The 19,520-nt window shown below is 38.6% G+C and overlaps 2 protein-coding genes across 2 annotated transcripts; one reads left to right on the top strand and one right to left on the bottom strand.

Annotated features, from left to right (window-relative positions):
- Nucleotides 1-6,384: 6,384 nt before the first annotated feature.
- Nucleotides 6,385-9,938, bottom strand: LOC149042019 (adenosine receptor A1-like). The gene has a single exon (XM_089213374.1). It carries the CDS (start codon nucleotides 8,643-8,645, stop codon nucleotides 7,668-7,670), a length of 978 nt encoding a protein of 325 aa, XP_089069500.1. The 5' UTR covers nucleotides 8,646-9,938; the 3' UTR covers nucleotides 6,385-7,667.
- A 589-nt stretch (nucleotides 9,939-10,527) lies between these two features.
- On the top strand, nucleotides 10,528-16,240 carry LOC113684653 (interstitial collagenase). Its single transcript, XM_027202046.2, has 6 exons — nucleotides 10,528-11,053; nucleotides 12,460-12,714; nucleotides 13,213-13,462; nucleotides 13,715-13,936; nucleotides 14,396-14,675; nucleotides 15,254-16,240. Exons 1-6 carry the CDS (start codon nucleotides 10,955-10,957, stop codon nucleotides 15,756-15,758), a joined length of 1,611 nt encoding a protein of 536 aa, XP_027057847.2. The 5' UTR covers nucleotides 10,528-10,954; the 3' UTR covers nucleotides 15,759-16,240.
- The last annotated feature ends 3,280 nt before the right edge of the window (nucleotides 16,241-19,520 follow it).

The raw sequence follows: 19,520 nt of genomic DNA, 5'->3' as shown, positions 1-19,520 counted from the left end.
TGATAAGGAAGGCATGCTTCACTGCATCGCCAAATAAGTTGTTGAATTATTGATATTGTAAGCCAGGCTATTGTTATTGTTTAAGATATTTGTCGGAAACAATTACATCGCAATATTGAAAGCGGCGACGAATGGTGAGTAAGATATGACAAGCCGTGTTTAACAAAGATGACATTATGTGTGTATTTAAGAGGCTGTCTCTCTTATTTCCACCCGGTCAATTTTGCGTCAAAAATAATTTTGCCTGAAACTCGGTTAACAGAAAGACTTTACCTAGGAAAGAACTAAATTAGATTTGGTTTGATTCGAAATAATTTTCTGACTGCATTACGGGCCATAATTATTTCCCAGTCCGTAGGGACCGTCGCAACGTCTCGAAAATTGAAAAATTGGCATATTTTGTAATGTTGTAAAATATTTGATTCGCATAGTTAAGCCACAGAATTTATATCAGATTGCTTAAAAACCTTTCTAGTTTGCCAAGAAAGTTAGAATTTGCCCTCTCAACAAATTTGAAAAGGCGAATTTTAGTATATTCTGACCACTAGAAATCGCCATCGGCCGATGGCCGTAAATAACCTTGATTTAGACGCTAAGTTTTGGGATTTGGGACCTGGTTGACGATTCTATCCTGCACAGCCGTTAAGTTTATACCTTTATAGGCAAAAATATGCAAAAACCCCTGTACGTTTTCGATTTTTCAAAAGTTATGACCGTTTGAATCAGCACATGTACGAGCATTCGCGATATTTTCGCCTACACCAAAATCGAACCACTGGAGCAGATTTCGTCATAAATACAGCTTACCCGCTTTGCAGCCCGGCTTCATGGCTCACTTCAGAATTTTTCTAATAACCAAATTGGTGAAATCCATGATAACTTCAACAAATAGCTAGGTATTGCCCTCGAAAAGTAGGTGGCATCCATCGTGATTCGTGGTATCAAAACAAATGCCGGAATTGGCCACATTTCGCGGTGAATCACCCATTTAACATTGCTACAGAGCTGAATTTTTTCCAAAATCAGAATATAAACTCTCCATGTCTGGAAGCTGAGGGAGAAATGAAGGTTTTAGGCTTCTGAAGTGAAGAAATAATCGCTTAAATTTAGATCCAGTTCGATGTTATACTGTTCTCACAAAGGTCCGCAGAAAAGAAAAGACCGCTGATAGCTTGTGCCGTACGTTGTGCCATATGGTTTTGTTTTGTATCCCAAAGTAATATTTGGTCAGAAAAATTTTGGATGAAAAGAATAAATGCTTTTACCTGGAGTTTGATATCATATAATTAATAAATCAATTTCAAATATCCTGAGCTTGCTTCTCTCGGTTCCGCGTCGATTGTGTCCACAGAACAGCAACCTGTTAATAGCCGGAGAAATCGGCTACCAACGTGTTAAAAACTTGACACATGCTTCGTATGAACAGATGTTATAAGTGTTGCTTTTGGTAAATTTTCAATCGATTTCATCAAAACATTTCACTGACTACTAGATATTATAATATATTACACTATAACAACGCCGTCAGAACTTGATATCGGAAGTAAAGGTAGTTTGTATCTGTAGAGCATATTCTACACTTTCAGCCACCGTATAAGACATTGCTTACATAAGTCTACTGAGAAACGCACTGATAATCACTAATCACGTCCGACAGTTTGTCTATGAGGATCTGTTTTTTGTCTCTCAATTTTACAGGGATCTCAAAATGACTACAGATGGCTCTCACCAAAACCACATTGAATTTCTGAAGTGTGTTATTGTGGTAACGTTCACAGAGGTCCTACGTATCGTAGCAGATTGGATGTGAGACTTTGATCTCTTTGTTAACTTTGTCTACCAGATCTTATCTCTCGGAATTTTCCTGGACGCATTGGATATCTTCCTCCTCATCCAGTGATATCCCGATCACACCCTGATCTTTTCGCCGCATTGCTGCTAGCCGGGAGAAAAAGCTCTGAACTTGGTTCTTTGTCAGCTACTGTTCTCTAGTGAACAAACGTGTATTTGATTCATTTGATTTGGTCAGAAAAATTTTGGATGAAAAGAATAAATGCTTTTACCTGGAGTTTGATATCATATAATTAATAAATCAATTTCAAATATCCTGAGCTTGCTTCTCTCGGTTCCGCGTCGATTGTGTCCACAGAACAGCAACCTGTCAATAGCCGGAGAAATCATGGGTTTATGTGAAATTTCAGATATTCTTCGCTTCCCAAACTGGTGAACTGGACTTTATGATAACTCCAGCAAATACCTCCAAAATTAAGCGGTCGGCATCTGTCGATACTCTTCTTTGACTCGTTGTTGCGAACTAAACTCGAAAACTAAAGCCATGGTTCGCGCTTAATGTCCCGTTGAAACTTTGGATTGCAGCTGCATTCTCTTCAAGAATCAGTCATAGAACTCCACTTGTAAGTCTATGTGTCGAAGTTTGGCGCTTTGGAATTTAAAGCTGAACGATTGCACTATCGCGCATAAAAGAGGTCCGCAATAATCATTGTGGGTGAACCCGCTAACCCTTTATTTTTTTTGGAAGGCCTGCAAGTGTAGTATGGCATGCAAGTGCTTTTTCGAAACCAGAGAGGCTTCAGTCTGTAGCGAGTCTTCAGCGAGGTTGTTAAAGCTTTCATTGGACAGAGGATATGCATTGACGAAACACCCAGTGAAGGGAACAACAGCTGCAGTAAGAATAGTAGACGAATCAAAGAACACTCTCTGTATAAATAAGATTGAGCATTTTAGTAGCTTCCACAACTTCGATTCGAATATGGAGATATCGGTCTGAGAGTTTGGAAATGTTATGGCATCAGTAAAGGGAAGTACATTCCATATGACGCAATTTATATCAAGCACCAAGGTCAAACGTCCCTTCAAACCATAGAATCTCAAGGGTTTTATGATCCTTCTGAAAAGCGTGTGGTCAAGCGTCGTTCAAAGGGCAGCAAGGAAACAGAGAGTACAACGCCATTGTTTGAATGCTCTGTGTTTGGATGTGTTGAAGTGTTCGAAACCTTTTCGCGGCTGAAGCTGCACCTGGACGTTGGAAAGCATACAGTCAGCAGGTTAAAGCCAGTATGATGCAATCAAAAAGGAACAAGGCCCTTAAGTTCTCGTCGATAGATACCGCTGGTATCGAGTGTTCGAGCTGTTCGTTAGATTCTAGTACACCACTCACTTCTCCCCTGGATACTTCGCCCCACTCGTCTTTACGAACAGGATGGGCCGTAAGCAAACCAAGGGGCAGCGTTAGATTTTCAGAGAAGGTAAAAGAATACCTAACGGCACGGTTTACACTTGGAGAAAGAACTGGGCGAAAGGCCGACCCCGCCCAAGTTGCAGTGGACATGCGAAATGCGAAAAATGAATCAAATACACGTTTGTTCACTAGAGAACAGTAGCTGACAAAGAACCAAGTTCAGAGCTTTTTCTCCCGGCTAGCAGCAATGCGGCGAAAAGATCAGGGTGTGATCGGGATATCACTGGATGAGGAGGAAGATATCCAATGCGTCCAGGAAAATTCCGAGAGATAAGATCTGGTAGACAAAGTTAACAAAGAGATCAAAGTCTCACATCCAATCTGCTACGATACGTAGGACCTCTGTGAACGTTACCACAATAACACACTTCAGAAATTCAATGTGGTTTTGGTGAGAGCCATCTGTAGTCATTTTGAGATCCCTGTAAAATTGAGAGACAAAAAACAGATCCTCATAGACAAACTGTCGGACGTGATTAGTGATTGTCAGTGCGTTTCTCAGTAGACTTATGTAAGCAATGTCTTATACGGTGGCTGAAAGTGTAGAATATGCTCTACAGATACAAACTACCTTTACTTCCGATATCAAGTTCTGACGGCGTTGTTATAGTGTAATATATTATAATATCTAGTAGTCAGTGAAATGTTTTGATGAAATCGATTGAAAATTTACCAAAAGCAACACTTATAACATCTGTTCATACGAAGCATGTGTCAAGTTTTTAACACGTTGGTAGCCGATTTCTCCGGCTATTAACAGGTTGCTGTTCTGTGGACACAATCGACGCGGAACCGAGAGAAGCAAGCTCAGGATATTTGAAATTGATTTATTAATTATATGATATCAAACTCCAGGTAAAAGCATTTATTCTTTTCATCCAAAATTTTTCTGACCAAATATTACTTTGGGATACAAAACAAAACCATATGGCACAACGTACGGCACAAGCTATCAGCGGTCTTTTCTTTTCTGCGGACCTTTGTGAGAACAGTATAACATCGAACTGGATCTAAATTTAAGCGATTATTTCTTCACTTCAGAAGCCTAAAACCTTCATTTCTCCCTCAGCTTCCAGACATGGAGAGTTTATATTCTGATTTTGGAAAAAATTCAGCTCTGCAGCAATGTTAAATGGGTGATTCACCGCGAAATGTGGCCAATTCCGGCATTTGTTTTGATACCACGAATCACGATGGATGCCGCCTACTTTTCGAAGGCAATACCTAGCTATTTGTTGAAGTTATCATGGATTTCACCAATTTGGTTATTAGAAAAATTCTGAAGTGAGCCATGAAGCCGGGCTGCAAAGCGGGTAAGCTGTATTTATGACGAAATCTGCTCCAGTGGTTCGATTTTGGTGTAGGCGAAAATATCGCGAATGCTCGTACATGTGCTGATTCAAACGGTCATAACTTTTGAAAAATCGAAAACGTACAGGGGTTTTTGCATATTTTTGCCTATAAAGGTCTAAGCTTAACGGCTGTGTAGGATAGAATTGTCAACCAGGTCCCAAATCCCAAAACTTAGCGTCTAAATCAAGGTTATTTACGGCCATCGGCCGATGGCGATTTCTAGTGGTCAGAATATACTAAAATTCGCCTTTTCAAATTTGTTGAGAGGGCAAATTCTAACTTTCTTGGCAAACTAGAAAGGTTTTTAAGCAATCTGATATAAATTCTGTGGCTTAACTATGCGAATCAAATATTTTACAACGTTACAAAATATGCCAATTTTTCAATTTTCGAGACGTTGCGACGGTCCCTACGGACTGGGAAATAATTATGGCCCGTAATGCAGTCAGAAAATTATTTCGAATCAAACCAAATCTAATTTAGTTCTTTCCTAGGTAAAGTCTTTCTGTTAACCGAGTTTCAGGCAAAATTATTTTTGACGCAAAATTGACCGGGTGGAAATAAGAGAGACAGCCTCTTAAGAGAATTAAGAAATAAACAGGTTGGCTTCGTGATGGAAGCAATTCGTTTGTATGTAGTTAAATGAACTCAACTATCTGAATTACTGATTACAATTAGCTGAGAGTACTTTATTGTTTTCCTATCAGACTATTTATAGCTTACCACTGTATTTTTATTGTCAACTTTCCTCTTATATTATGCATAGTTTATAAAATGGGAATACATACGGAATAGTGGTAGCTTGAGCGTGATTTCCATATTAAGCTTTACAAAGCCCGCAGAGTGAGTCACTCAACGCATCTTATCAAGGTTCATCTTCACCGACGTTTTCCGTTGAGCAACAGAAGGTGTTTAATCCTCTTACGCAATTTACCGACGACGCCATAAAAAATCGATTTCCATATATGGCATCATCCAAACACTCGAGTTTGCACAAATGACCCGCATCCGGCACAAACTATCACGACAGATTTGCATAGGTAAAACTGCTATTATTCTATTAAAGATGACGCAAGATTTTAAGTTATGAATAGTACACTTTGCGTTATTTCTAAAAAGCTGAAAACCGCGGGAGATTTCCCTCTAAATACGTTGGGAAAAGGGGAGAAGTTCAAGATACTTAATATTAATATTGTGTGACGTTTTTCAAAGATGATGAGTATTGGAGACTTGATTAAAGTTGGCTTAAGTAAGAGAGAGGATATCCACACAGCATTACCCCAGTTTGGATGAAATGTGAACGCAGCTGTTGCCATGCATGGATTATATTCTGTTCATAACATTTAACCAACACGAATCTGCCGTCCTTTTGTTTATACTCGTAGGGAAAAGAACTAGGTTGAAAGTTATAAAACATAGAAAAGAGATTGCGCGATGATCAACAGCGCAGAACATTAGTTACTAAAAGTTGGTCTCGCTTGGAAGATTTTATTAGAGAAATGAAGGAAAAGCACTATTATCCATTTGCGACCATCTGAAATTAAACTGAGAGTGTGCAAACACGCACAGGGAGCCTAACTTTTCTCGCTTGTCTCTCTACAACAAATTTGACAAACAATTCGGCGGAGCAAAGGGGGACAAACAGGAGATTAAGGAGCCCTACATCGAGTTTAATTCCTCGTTCAAAGCACTCAAGCGCCCTGTTCGATTGGTTGTATTCCGCTATCAAAAATTTATCTAAAATGAGGTATATAGAAAACGATATGCCTGCTTCTACTTTTATTTTTATCAAAAACAATTTCACTTCACTATCCATCGAAAATAAATTAAGCATTATTGTTCACTTGAATTCCGTCTTTCCCGATTAATAATTTGTATACCATCGTTGTTTGGCTTCAGTATCTTACGGGTAGATACTCTTGAGTTTGTGACCTTTTACCCGCTGAAAACAAATTGCACACAGTTCATGTTAGTCTCACGCAAGGGTTCAGTTATCAGCAAGGACAACATTGGACGAACCATTGTAAATACAGCGGGATGGATGTCTCTCGCGAGACAAGTTCCATACTACGTCTATGATACCTCGTCGAATGTGTCTCATCCTCCAACAATAAATGACCGGGTTTAAAGATGAATGAATTCTTCATGCCGAAGAAAGATCAGAGTCTCTCAAAGGCGAAAAAGTTTTTTCAGAGCGATACCTGAGCCATAGAATCTGATGATCAGCCGAGCAAATTTGAAAAGGCGCATAAAAAATGATATGCATGCGATGTACAATTAGTTATATTCTGATGTGGAATATGAATTAACGTGGGAATGAAGCCAACAGCTGCACTAACTACGCCAATGGCATCATGAGTGCTTCACATCCCCCAGGCGGCGATGCAGTTATAAATGTAACTCCAGAAATACTCAGCATCAGGTAAGCATTACACCTTAGATTCTCCATCTGTAACCACTTAACAAGAAGTGAAGTATAAAATGGTTGACCAAATAAACCGCAAGCCTCATCAGAAAGGAAAGGTTCAACTACTTTTGCTGTTGTTGAAGTTTTGTGTATGAGGAAGATTGTCACAACGTTCAATATGATGGCGGTATAAGTTAGAAAACTGTTAAAAATAAAGTCGGCTATCGTGGTTGAAAGAAGGTCTCTGGTGTCGACACTGGAGGGATAATACTGCATAGATTTGAGCTCGTTACCTCTTGAGTGAAAACTGGGAACTTCAGATAGCTACATATTGTTATGCTAATGTTTACGGTATTTGTTTTGTTTGGAAACTTGACACGAGTGGATCACTTACTCTACCTTCTTAAATTATTACCCTTTAGCTATCCTTTCATAAACGTGATGATCCTAAGCTAAATAGAGCTCGATTGTTGTTAACTTCATACAAAGGTATACACCACTTTGAAAAGTATGGCTTAAGTCAACATTTTAAAAGGTCGAGATGTTAACAAGTTTTGTAATTATAAAACAGACATTAATGATGCCGTACACTTAGTAGCCTGAAACTTGAATGTCATAAAATCTATCACGCAGTACAAAGAAAGGCGTTCAGTAATTATCAGGAACGACCCTTGAAGACCGATTGAAAATTAGGCGGGGTGGCTGATTTCTGCTCCGAGACATCTTGCGAAGTATGTCTATGATAGCGTGTCGAACATGTCTCATCTTCCAACAGTAGATAACAGGGTTCAGTGATGAATTAAGAAAGATGAGGGTCAGAGAGAGAAGATTAAATTTTTTCAAAGCAATGCCCGAGCCATAGATTCTAAAACCAGCCGAGTAAATTTGGAAAGGCAAATAACAAATTGCAAGCACAATAGTTACGTAGAAAATACTAATCGTAGATTTAATGAGGGTAGCAAATTTTTTTATCTCATCTGACTGATCTTCTTCTCGAATTTGCATGGACTGTATCTGATTCTTGTGCCTTCGGACAGTTAAATAAATCTTGATATAGAACATAAACGTGAGAATAAAGCCAATAGCTGCACTAGCTAAACCAATGGCATCTCGAGTGCTACGCAGCCCCCACAATGTCATTGAAGAAACAAATATACTGTACACCCATATTGAGATCACCATATAAACAACACGCTTGTGAGTCACAAGCTCTTGGTATCTGAGGTGAAGATGAACAGCTAAGAACCTTTCCATACTTACAACTACAACACCCATGAAGGACGAAGCAAGTGAGAATAAAGCGCTAGAAATACTTAGGATTCGGTAAGCATTACAGCTTGGATTCTCCATTCGTAACCACTTGATAAGAAGTGAAATGTAAACTGGGTGACATAAGAAACCGACAGCCACATCAGAAAAGGCGAGGTGCAGAAGAAGCGTTTTTAAAGGTTTTGCAATTGTTGCAGCTTTGTGTATCGCATAAACTGTCACAATGTTCAACATGATGGCAGTATGAGTTAGAAAACTGTCGAAGATACAGTTGGCGATAATGGTTGACCGAAGATCTTTGAAGTCGACGTTGGAGGGATAATACTGGAAAGACTCGTTACAATAGAAGTCGCTCATGATGTCAATTCCGCTTCCGCTTGAAAGAAAAATGGGAACCTCAAACAGACAGGATGTTGTATTGCCCTTTGCGGGATAATGTTATGCTTACGCGATTTTTAAGAGAAAAGGTTAGATAACACTAGGACAGGTGGGAATGTTTAACTAATTATTCAAAGCTCAAAATAGAGAATAAAGGTGTCTAACACTTAGAGCCCCAAAGCTAAATGTCATATCATCTGTAAAAACGACTTCCAAACAATTTTTATCGGACACTTTTTTTAAACTTATTTATAATTTTTCACTCTTTTGAAATTAACACAAACTGTTCAAGTAAAATAATTATCACGAAACTATTACTCGCGTCTAAGCGAACCGAGACAATCACTCATTACCATAAACTCTCAAATTTCCCATTTCGGCGCAGACCGAAATGGGTAATAATTTTGTTTTATAGCTGAAAAGTCAAATTAAAGCAGCCACTTTTGTCCATTTGATACAAAGGCTGCTGTTTCTGTCCTTAGAAAAGTACAACTCTCATAATATAGAACTCAAATTTCCATAAGTTTATGGCAAAAAAAAAAATTAATTAAAAAAAAAAGGGTGGTCCGGCAGACGGTAAAATGACTCACTTTGGAGTCATGTTATGGAAATTTTGCTGCTTGTGGAAGGAATATCCGCCGAGAAATTAATGGTGCTTGTTAACATAATTATGATATAAAGAGCTAAAGAAGTAGACAAAAACGGAGTTGAGGCAGCTCTAGCATTCCTAGTTATACTAAGTTTTAAATAATGTATGCCACATCAAGTCTGCTGTGATCAGAACCTGCAGTGGCCACAGTGAAAAACAAAAAAATCGACAATTTCTCTCGTACTTTAAATACATCATTTTTAAAAGTTGACTTCCTCAATAAATTTGTTCAGGCTTCTTAGATGTTGATATGATTTAGCTAACCCATATTGCTGCTTTTTTCGATAAAAACGATTTACTAAAGATTTTCAAAAGTCATATGCGTCGCGTTATTTCTAGAAAGTTTTAAACCGTGGGTGACTTCACTTCTGAATGCGTGGGCAAAAAGCAAGGAGATCGAGGTGTTGTTCATGTCAGCTGTACGAGTGTTATTTATGGCAAATATTGAACGAGAAAATGCGAGATAGGTTCTACTTCAATTTGTCATGAGAAATCGAACCACCTAATGATTGTTTCTCCGTAACATTGGGAATTATATTGCATGACAAAAGGAGGAATGAGTAATTGTTAGTAGCTCATTATTCAGGCCGATCCACAAGGACTTAACTTCCGTTGATAAGGAAGGCATGCTTCACTGCATCGCCAAATAAGTTGTTGAATTATTGATATTGTAAGCCAGGCTATTGTTATTGTTTAAGATATTTGTCGGAAACAATTATATCGCAATATTGAAAGCGGCGACGAATGGTGAGTAAGATATGACAAGCCGTGTTTAACAAAGATGACATTATGTGTGTATTTAAGAGAATTAAGAAATAAACAGGTTGGCTTCGTGATGGAAGCAATTCGTTGGTATGTAGTTGAATGAACTCAAATATCTGAATTACTGATTAAAATTAGCTAAGAGTGCTTTATTGTTTTCCTATCAGACTATTTATAGCTTACCACTGTGTTGTTATTGTCAACTTTCCTCTTATATTGTGCATAGTTTATAAAATGGGAATACATACGGAATAGTGGTAGCTTGAGCGTGATTTCCATCTTAAACTTTAAAAAGCCCGCAGAGTGAGTCACTCAGCGCATCTTATCAAGGTTCATCTTCACCGACGTTTTCCGTTGAGCAACAGAAGGTGTTTAATCCTCTTACGCAATTTACCGACGGCGCCATAAAAAATCGATTTCCATATATGGCATCATCCAAACACTCGAGTTTGTACAAATGACCCGCATCCGGCACAAACTATCACGACAGATTTGCATCGGTAAAAGTGCTAGTCAAATAATTTGGGGTGACACGCTGATGACTGATTAGATTCAAAAAAATTAACGCCTGTTCGACTAATGAAAGAATAATCAGTGATACTAGTCGTCAAAATATTGAATATTTGAACTGAGTCGCATATGTTTTATGACTACGTAACGAGCCGCTGCTTCAGACACTTAGACTTTCAAATTGTCATCAGTCACGCCTATATGGTGACGTAAAGCGATACGGGCGAGTTAACAGGAACTGTGATATTTGAGTAGGTCGTTTAGAACATATATAAACACGGTATGGGATAGCTATCAAAGTAACCGAGACGTCATCGATCGCTGAGAAGACCACAAGAATATTATCTGTATTCTTTTATTGACCTCAATGGGGCGATTTTTGCTTACAGTTTTGGCTCTTTGCACCCTAAATGCGTCTGTGCATGGGAAAGCTATTGTGAGTCCTAGAAAACAGGCTGAGCTTATGGTAAGTGGAGTTCAAATCCCAATACTTCGTATTATATATATCAGGGAATAAACTCTTTTCGTCGCCTATATTGCACGTGTAAATCCTGATAATGATATTTGTATTGCAACTACTGGCTTCTTAGGAACATTAGAAATTTTATCTCCGACACAAAGCTATCGTTTGTAAATTGTTAGCGGTGTAATCCTTCGGTGGTTCCTCCTTCAACTTCGCCTGTCACGTACGAGTAATTGACACCAAGTTGCATTCATCTACCGCAAGAAATGCTCAAACAAAACTCACTTTTCCTCATTAAATTCCAAGTTTGTGAAACATTGAAGGAGCACGATAGCAGAGAAAGGGATGGAAGTGTTCACAATCTACCACTGTGATGGTATGCAAACCTCGACTCGCAATTCGCACGCGACTCTATCAACAATAAATGAATAACTATCTAATTAAGGGCAATCGCTTCACAGCACATCAGTGAAGTTCTTGCCTAATCACTTTAATCGCAAGAATCAAGAATAACATCTCCCAGCAAGTTTCCTTTGAGCTTATTGTGGCACTGCAATACACATGAGAACATAAGTTTCCGCAATTCAAATTGATTGCCACCTCCAGGCAGAAATATTGTCATTTTGCGGCATCAATTGACATGCAAAATTCCCGTTGTGTCGACTGAATATGTTTTAATTATTTCCACACGACCCAAAAAAGGTTATCATAAAAGACATGTGGAATTTTCCGCAGACTTGTTAACGGAAGTAACCCGATCGAAACCAAGACAGAGTTTGGCTTGAACCGATGGAGTCACCTAACAAACTGAGATATTTTAATTTTTCCCCTTTTTTATATTTTCATCTTTAGATACTAATAGATACTGCGATATTTTATTTTATTTTTTGAACTAATTTCTGCAGGGTTCCTCATCGAGATTGTTTCTGTTTCAGACGAATTTACGGTCCTGTTTCATTATCTCAGTCTCTTAACTGAAAGGAAAAAAAAAACCTTTCCATTTGCTTTAAGGGAAATTTGCTGTGACGGTATGAAGAGAAAGCTTACGAGACTGCGAACCTATTTACAGATAAAAAGTTTTGTATGCCGCACGGTTATGATACATTTCCAATGTCGATGCAAATGGAAATTTTGGTTTATTATATTGTGTTCATAATATACAGCAAATACATATTCACCCTGAGCGGTTTGCACTAGAGAAAAGATCGCGCTTATGAATTCCCATCAGCGCACGCATGAGAGAGAGAAACGCGCGCGTGGAGAAAGAGAAGTTTCCTTTTTCCCATGCGCGCCCCTGATACTAGCGTTTTTTTTTTTTTGCATCAGTCATTTAGACTTTTTAAAATTACTTCTTTTCATATGCCTTTATAAGTTCATACACATTTACTTCTTTATTTTTTCTCCCGAAGGATTACATGGTAAGGTATGGATATCTGCATCAACCTGATCCCAGACTGGAAAAAGATCTTACCAACGACGATGTTACATTGGCCGTGAAAAATCTCCAACACATGAGGGGACTGGCAGAGACCGGAAGTCTTCAGGACCCTGACACTGCGGCTCTGGTAGACGTAAAGCGTTGTGCAGTGCCAGACTTTGGGCCATCGGATACCGCCAGGAGAAAGCGAAGATATGCTGTGCACGGAACGGTATGGAACAAAAAGGTACGTATTACTATCTGTACGAACACATGTTGCAACAATCTTATAACCACTGTAGCTATCCCTCAAAAGGCGTCCCCTGTAAAAGTTTTAAAGTCATTTTTGTGACGTCATTGTGCAAAACTGTCTAACCCTTGGATTCCTAGGATCCATGTCTCATTCTCATCTTTAGCTGTTATGCATTTTCTTGTGGAGCAGTTAAAAGTATGATTTGCTTTTATGTCGAGATGACATCCTCTGACTAAAAACTCTTCGTTAATTCGTTTCACCTGCTGCTCAGTAGGGAAGAAAATCACAAAAAATGCCATATGAACCCAAGAGTGAAAAAGGATAGTTAGGAATAGGGAAGATAAAAACCGATTGCTGAGCTAGAACACTTAACTTTGGTTTACCCGGACTTAAAAAGTTGCCTACCCAGGGTTTTTTTTATATAAATTAAACTAGAGCTAAACTATTTCTAGCACTGATCTGATAAAAATATTTCTTAATTTCTCCCAACAGCTGTTAACCTACAGAATCGTCAACTACCCATCAGCAACCAAGCTCAAAGTTAAAGAAGTCGACGATACAATCAGGAAATCTCTGGATTCGTGGTCAGCGGTCAGCCAAATAAAGTTCGAACGCATAACTGATAATAACACAGAAGCAGACATTATGATCAGTTTTGTGACTGGTTACCACGGAGACAGCAGACCAGCGGATGGGCCCGGGAAAGAGCTGGCACACGCGTTTTTTCCTCTTGATAACAAAGGTGTGTTTAAACTTCAAAGAATTTTCAAATTTACTGATTCGAAATGATGTCTGCCTTTCAACCATTTTCCGTGATTTATCTCGATATATCGATGTATGCAAAGAAAAAAACTGTCACCACAGGTAGTCGCTTTATAGCCTTCGTATAGCCCCCCCCCCCCCCCTAATTCCCCAAGAAGAAACGTGTCTCCTCGGGGGGAAGGGTTCGACTGCAAGTAGTCGAATTGTTTTAACAATTGATGTTTCCTTTAAGGTCTGGCAGGCGATCTTCATTTTGATAACGATGAAGAATTTGATATCAATGGTAATCCAACGAAAGTGGATTTCAACTGGCTCTCGTTACATGAGCTCGGTCATAGCCTGGGACTAGACCATTCCTGGCACATTGACTCTGTCATGTTCCCGTTTTATCTGGGTTATGCTCCAGGTCTGAAGCTTGATAAGGACGATGTGGAAGGAATTCAGCAGCTTTATGGTAAGGACCTGTCTTAACTCGACCACATCTTAACGTTGTTAGTGCTGGTGGGCACTACACCTTTGTTTTGCCATCGATATCATGATTATTGCCATTATTATTTCATAGTCAATTTTCTTTTAAATGGAAACACTTTTCTTGCGATGTGATGGTAAGGCAAGTATGTTGTTGTGGTGATTGCTATCGTCAATCGACGTAGCAAGTTGTAGACGTAAGATTATCAGCGGGTTAATGCATACAAAAAAAAAACCTTCTTAGCCACGATGGTAGTTGTGTGGTCGTTCGAAATTAAATATTTTTAAAAAAATCTTTCTTTCCCAAGTTTTTATCTCCTACCTGTACCCAAACAAATTGGCTATAACCACGTAACTTTTCATCACATTTGGAAACACTTTTTGATTTTTTTCCATCTTCACTTTCGTCGATGTAACATTTTTTTAACGATTTTATTTCCACCAGGTAAACCAGAAGTGGACCTTGTCACTCCTACTCCCCACACTAATCCTACACAGCCTCCTGGGATACCAGATTTTTGTTCCCTGGAAAAACTTGACGCCATGGTTATGACAAAAGACAAGAAAACGTACGCTTTTAGCGGCGCGTTTTTCACGGAGGTCTCTGATAAAGGGGCTGGTAAAGTTAAGAAAATAAAAGACCATTGGCCAGGACTAGAGGATGGCATCGACGCTGCAGTTACTAGACGACACAATGGATGGACATACTTTTTCAAGGGCACAAAGTAAGTTAATAAATCATCAGTTTTCAACTGAGAGTCGAGAATAACCCTTAATTTCCATGATTTTGCTTTACTTCACACTTTGTGATTAGTTGAAAAATTTGCGCCATATTCTCGACCAAAGAGACGAAAAACTACGGCCAGTCTCGCCTTGATCGTTCATGATTTGCCATGTCTCAGGCTGTTGCATGTTGACTCATTCGGTCAGTAGCGACACTCAACTGGAAAGAAATCTATAAAAATACTCATATAGTAAAAACCTTGCATGTTATGCAAGAGGTGAATAGTCCTTTGCGCCCGTTGGTTATACGAGGAGGATATCATCCAGTGGAGCTCTATCAAATTACAGTATCTCCTCAAGAACATGTCCTTCAGGCGATTTAAACAGTGGTACCCTGCGTGAAAAATCGCAATTAAAATGCATGCAAATCATTTATCTTTTTAACTTAGACAGATTACTTTATCTCCGCCGGAATGAATGGCTTAATCATTCCTACAATCTGAATTAGTTTTCGCTGTTCTCATTCTTCACAAGGGAAGATTTTGATGATAATCGATACCTTTTTTGTTTTATTTAACAGATTCTGGATCTTAAAGAACAAACATTTAATACGAGGACCAATAGACATCACTGTTCCACATAAAGATGGTGGGATGGGCCTTCCGAAGGAACTGTACAATATGGATGCCGCTGTCGAATGGACTGGGAACGGGCGAATGTATTTCTTCAAAGGGGAGGACTATTGGCGTTATAACTTTTATCGACGAAGGGTCGACTATGGGTACCCCAAGAAAATCTCCAAAGCCTGGCTTAATGTTCCGAGTGATCTGAACGCTGCCTTACAATGGAAGAATGGCAAAACATATTTCTTGAAAGGGAAGAGTTATTACGCTTTGAAACGTCGAGGAAGACCACGGGTTGATTCTGGATATCCCAAGGATATTTCCGCCTACTGGATGGGATGTAGCCAAGAGGGACTTATCAGGGGAAAGATTTCCCCTGGGAAATCGTCTTCCTTCACTGTTTTACCGAATACTCTTGTCTTGCTGGGAAGCATGCTAACTTGGTTAAGACTTTATCAGTAGTGAGCTGAGCTCAATGGAGATATGAACAACAGGAGTTCGAGAAAGGTTCAGGTTTGAGAACTGTAATAAAACTCTCTGGAGTGGCTCTACAAAGAATAAAGGAAAACAAATAGGTAAAAAATGATTCGTAGGAAAATATTCTGATGTACATTTCGAGGACGTCATCTCACTAATACTACAGATATTTAATTATTCTCACATGCATGTAACATTTTCTTCACTTTTGTGAGAAAATTTGAAAATCAAGTTAGTTGAGTCCATGTAAAATAACATATATATTCTTGTGTATAGCATTTAAAAACTTGGAACAAATATTATCGAATTTGTTATATAGTTGTATGTTATCTATTCCGTCCTAAAAAAACTGAAAAATTAAAAATTAGCTTTCATGTATATTTCTTGTAATACTTGTTTGACTGCATGATATTGTTTTGTTTTCGTTGAGAAAGTACCGAAAATAAATTGCAGGCATTTTTAATCAATGATTCCACTGTCATTTCTCCGATGATAAGAGTTGTGTTGATTAAAAAAAAAAAAAAACTAAACTACATATTCTCGTGCTGCGAAGCAAACTAGGATTTTTGTCCATCGGATATTGGAAATGATGAATCAATGACCAGACCTTCGCGAGGGATAGCTGTGTTCAGCTTGTTCATTTGAATTTCTTGGATTTTGAATAAGCTTGAGCGAGCACCAATCGAACTCGCATAAGACATCATACTTGCCCGGAAAGTTCCATATCGTGAAAGGAAAGTTCCCATCTTCCAAATAAGGTCACGTAACCTTCGGACAGTCTTTTCGTAGAAATGTTATACTTTAACGTTGGATTCTGTGATGATGCCGGCTTATCATGTCTCCTTAGTTGGTCAGAGTTTAAAAATTTACGATGTGAAACTTTTTGAGATAAAAAGTCTCAGTAATTAGCATTTTCAAACCACGGACATTAGTCTTTTGCCTTTATTTCTGCGGCTTCACTTTATTTCCTGTATCGTGGCCTTTTCAGTGAAAATTTCCTGGTATAAGTTTAGATCGTGCTTATGTCTTTAAGTGCCCAGCTGTGTCAGCTGCGCTGTAAATCCAATTTTATCGCTTCTAACTTAAATTGTAACAATACAAGGAGGAGCTGAATACGTTTGACTCAGACAAAATGTTCCCATAAGTATCGTAGTAAAATTGAACAAGAAATCCATTCCTGAAACATGAGTTTTCAATTATATAGCTATAAAACATACACTTGCATAATATAAATCCGTGTTTGAACATTTTCTCATTTCCCGGATTTAAAGAACCACTATCAACAAATGATAAACTGAAAAGCGAAAATATTTTGAACTAGCATCGCAAACTAGGTCATTATTTCGACGATGATGGGCTTTTTATGATTGTGTCAGTGTTGGTTGCAAACTCTCGCCTTTTATTAACTGACAAAAAGGCATGCTCTGACAGAAATCAGTTGGTAATGTAAAACATGGCAAGATAAAAACCAGACACATTTTCGTCATGTTTTCTTAAAATTCAACAATTCGATGAGAGGCGACAACCCGGAAACAATCGAACAATGAGGCAGACTTAATTTAAGATTTCCTTCGTTCAAATCCAAACTTTTTGTGGTTTTATAGCAATGACTTAGCAGTTACGACCGGATGTTACTTAGAATTAATAGTTCTGGTACAGAGAGCCTAAATTTCATCGTGCCACATAATTTAAGCACTCGACATTCCTGAGTAAAAAATCAAATTCACCTGTACGAATAACTTTTGGATCAAAATCATGTCATAAACGATGTTGATCTACTTCATTCTACAAATGTACTCTTTTAAAATAATCTGGAGCACTGTACATAAACGAAAAACAAACTTCAGAATCGCGGAATTCAGTCATTAAAGAAAAGCAGCGTACTTTTTGCGTTATGCGCGCGAGATTTTAACTTGCGAGGACGACGAGGAGCCCACGCGAAGGGAAGCTAGCCCTCGAAAAACGAGTTAATGCGCAGTGAACGCGCTGAGAAGTAGAAACCAATGGGCTTTGCGTATTCCAACTCGTTTACTCCACACACCCTTCGGGCAAAACAATTTTAATTTGTACTTTTCTCAGTGAACTTCAGGTCTATTGTTTTTAATGAAGAAAGAGTCTATCTGGAAGGACAAATTTATGTCGCCGTAAAAACAGAGGAAAACTTACGAATGAAGCTAATTCAGGTGTGTTTTAAATACATAGCTATAATGGGTTTTCAGCTCAAATTAATCCCCTCTCTTTCAGTTGGAAGATTCCCTCTATAGTAGTTAAAATAGCCAGCCGATGTCAGCTTAAGCGGTTGACGATGTTCGATTTGGGAGATCATCAGCTAAAAACGCCATTATATATTGTCTCATTATCGATAAAAACGGTTCTCGGCCGTCGAAAAACATTTTTCATATATTTTTGCACTGCATTGGTGCTCTCCAGGCTGAATATCTCCTAGATGAGGTTACATGAGAGTACACCACGATTTTCGGACATGCTTGCACATTAAGTGGCAAATGTTAATACTCTGTAGATTGCACGATCCGAAGTACAAAATAGAAAAAAGGTTACTTTAAAAAAATTCAACAAAATAAAATGTTCAATATACCATACATCGACATGGTAACAGTACAAAGTTGACATAACACTATTAAAGTTCAGCCAGTTTGTTATTCGCAGTACATACAAGAACTCATCTTAAGAATTTTTGACTTCTCGTTTGCAATTTACTTGTGTTCTGGTGATCTGTACGCCATGAACTCAAATTGTGTAAACATCAATCTTTCGCAAAAGAATGTTGTCAGGCGGCCAACACCGACAGTCATTGAATCTCTTCAAAACAATTCTGACGTCAAAGTCAACAGGGAGTAACAGTACTGTCAACTGTAAAGACGTGTAAAATGTTTAGTCAGATCAGTATATAGTATGAGTTCTCTTCGGAAAAAAGGAAAACCGTAAAGACGTAAGAAACGTTTTTTTAATTAATTTTCCGTTTGACGCAACTGTAGAATGTGCGCGTGGTGGCTTAGCGAAAGAATATCTGCTTAAGAGCTTAAGCAGGTACCGAGCTGTTCGAGCTCCGAGCAGACCAACGACTTTAAAGTTCATGTGAGTCCTCTTTTGTAAAAAGGAAAACAACAAAGAAACAATCTTTTTTAAAATTTCCGTTTTACACAACCGCAACGAGTCACGGAAAGGTGAATCGTATATTAGCTTAGAGGCTAAGGAAGCTAAATTGTTTGTGCTTGGAACAAACCAATGCGTCAGGAAAACTTCGATGACTTTTAATGATCACGAACGTGATACATTTCATAAAACGCAGAATTCCCTAATTATTCACTTTTTCATAACATATCCATACCACATTTCTTACTAAAACCACGAACACTTCACTAACATACGAGTGGGGCCACTTTACATCGTATTGCTGTTTAAACGACGTTTAACGATCCCCCCGCTCCCCAAAGGAGATGACCAGTGTCTCCCTAACACCGTAATACAACAATAATGGTTTACGATGATCATGTGAACACCTTTAATGGTAAAGCAGAGCTCCCTCGTTCGTTGAGTTTATTTTTTTGTTATGATATATTCAGCCGACAAAATAGGTTTTTTTTTTCAGACACATACTTCGTGCTCGTGTAGGATACAAACGGAATATAATGCGTTTCAGTGAACTGCTAAAGCGACTGTAGGCCGTGGCTAACGCGGCTGTGTTACGTTGGTTTCTGGCCAATGAAAACATTCCCTTTTAAGTCC

Source organism: Pocillopora damicornis, chromosome 7 (assembly GCF_964200805.1).
Source record: "Pocillopora damicornis chromosome 7, jaPocDami1.2, whole genome shotgun sequence".
Lineage (NCBI taxonomy): Eukaryota > Metazoa > Cnidaria > Anthozoa > Scleractinia > Pocilloporidae > Pocillopora > Pocillopora damicornis.
Note: the sequence above shows the minus strand (reverse complement) of the source record. Positions and strands in the feature narration are given on the sequence as shown.

Bases quoted from the DNA above. Each gene is read 5' to 3' on its own strand.
- LOC113684653 (XM_027202046.2), top strand. From the start codon at position 10,955: ATGGGGCGATTTTTGCTTACAGTTTTGGCTCTTTGCACCCTAAATGCG. The intron at 11,054-12,459 runs GTAAGTGGAGTT...TTTCTCCCGAAG, and splicing joins GAAAACAGGCTGAGCTTATG to GATTACATGGTAAGGTATGG. The intron at 14,676-15,253 runs GTAAGTTAATAA...TTTATTTAACAG, and splicing joins TACTTTTTCAAGGGCACAAA to ATTCTGGATCTTAAAGAACA.
- LOC149042019 (XM_089213374.1), bottom strand. From the start codon at position 8,645: ATGAGCGACTTCTATTGTAACGAGTCTTTCCAGTATTATCCCTCCAAC.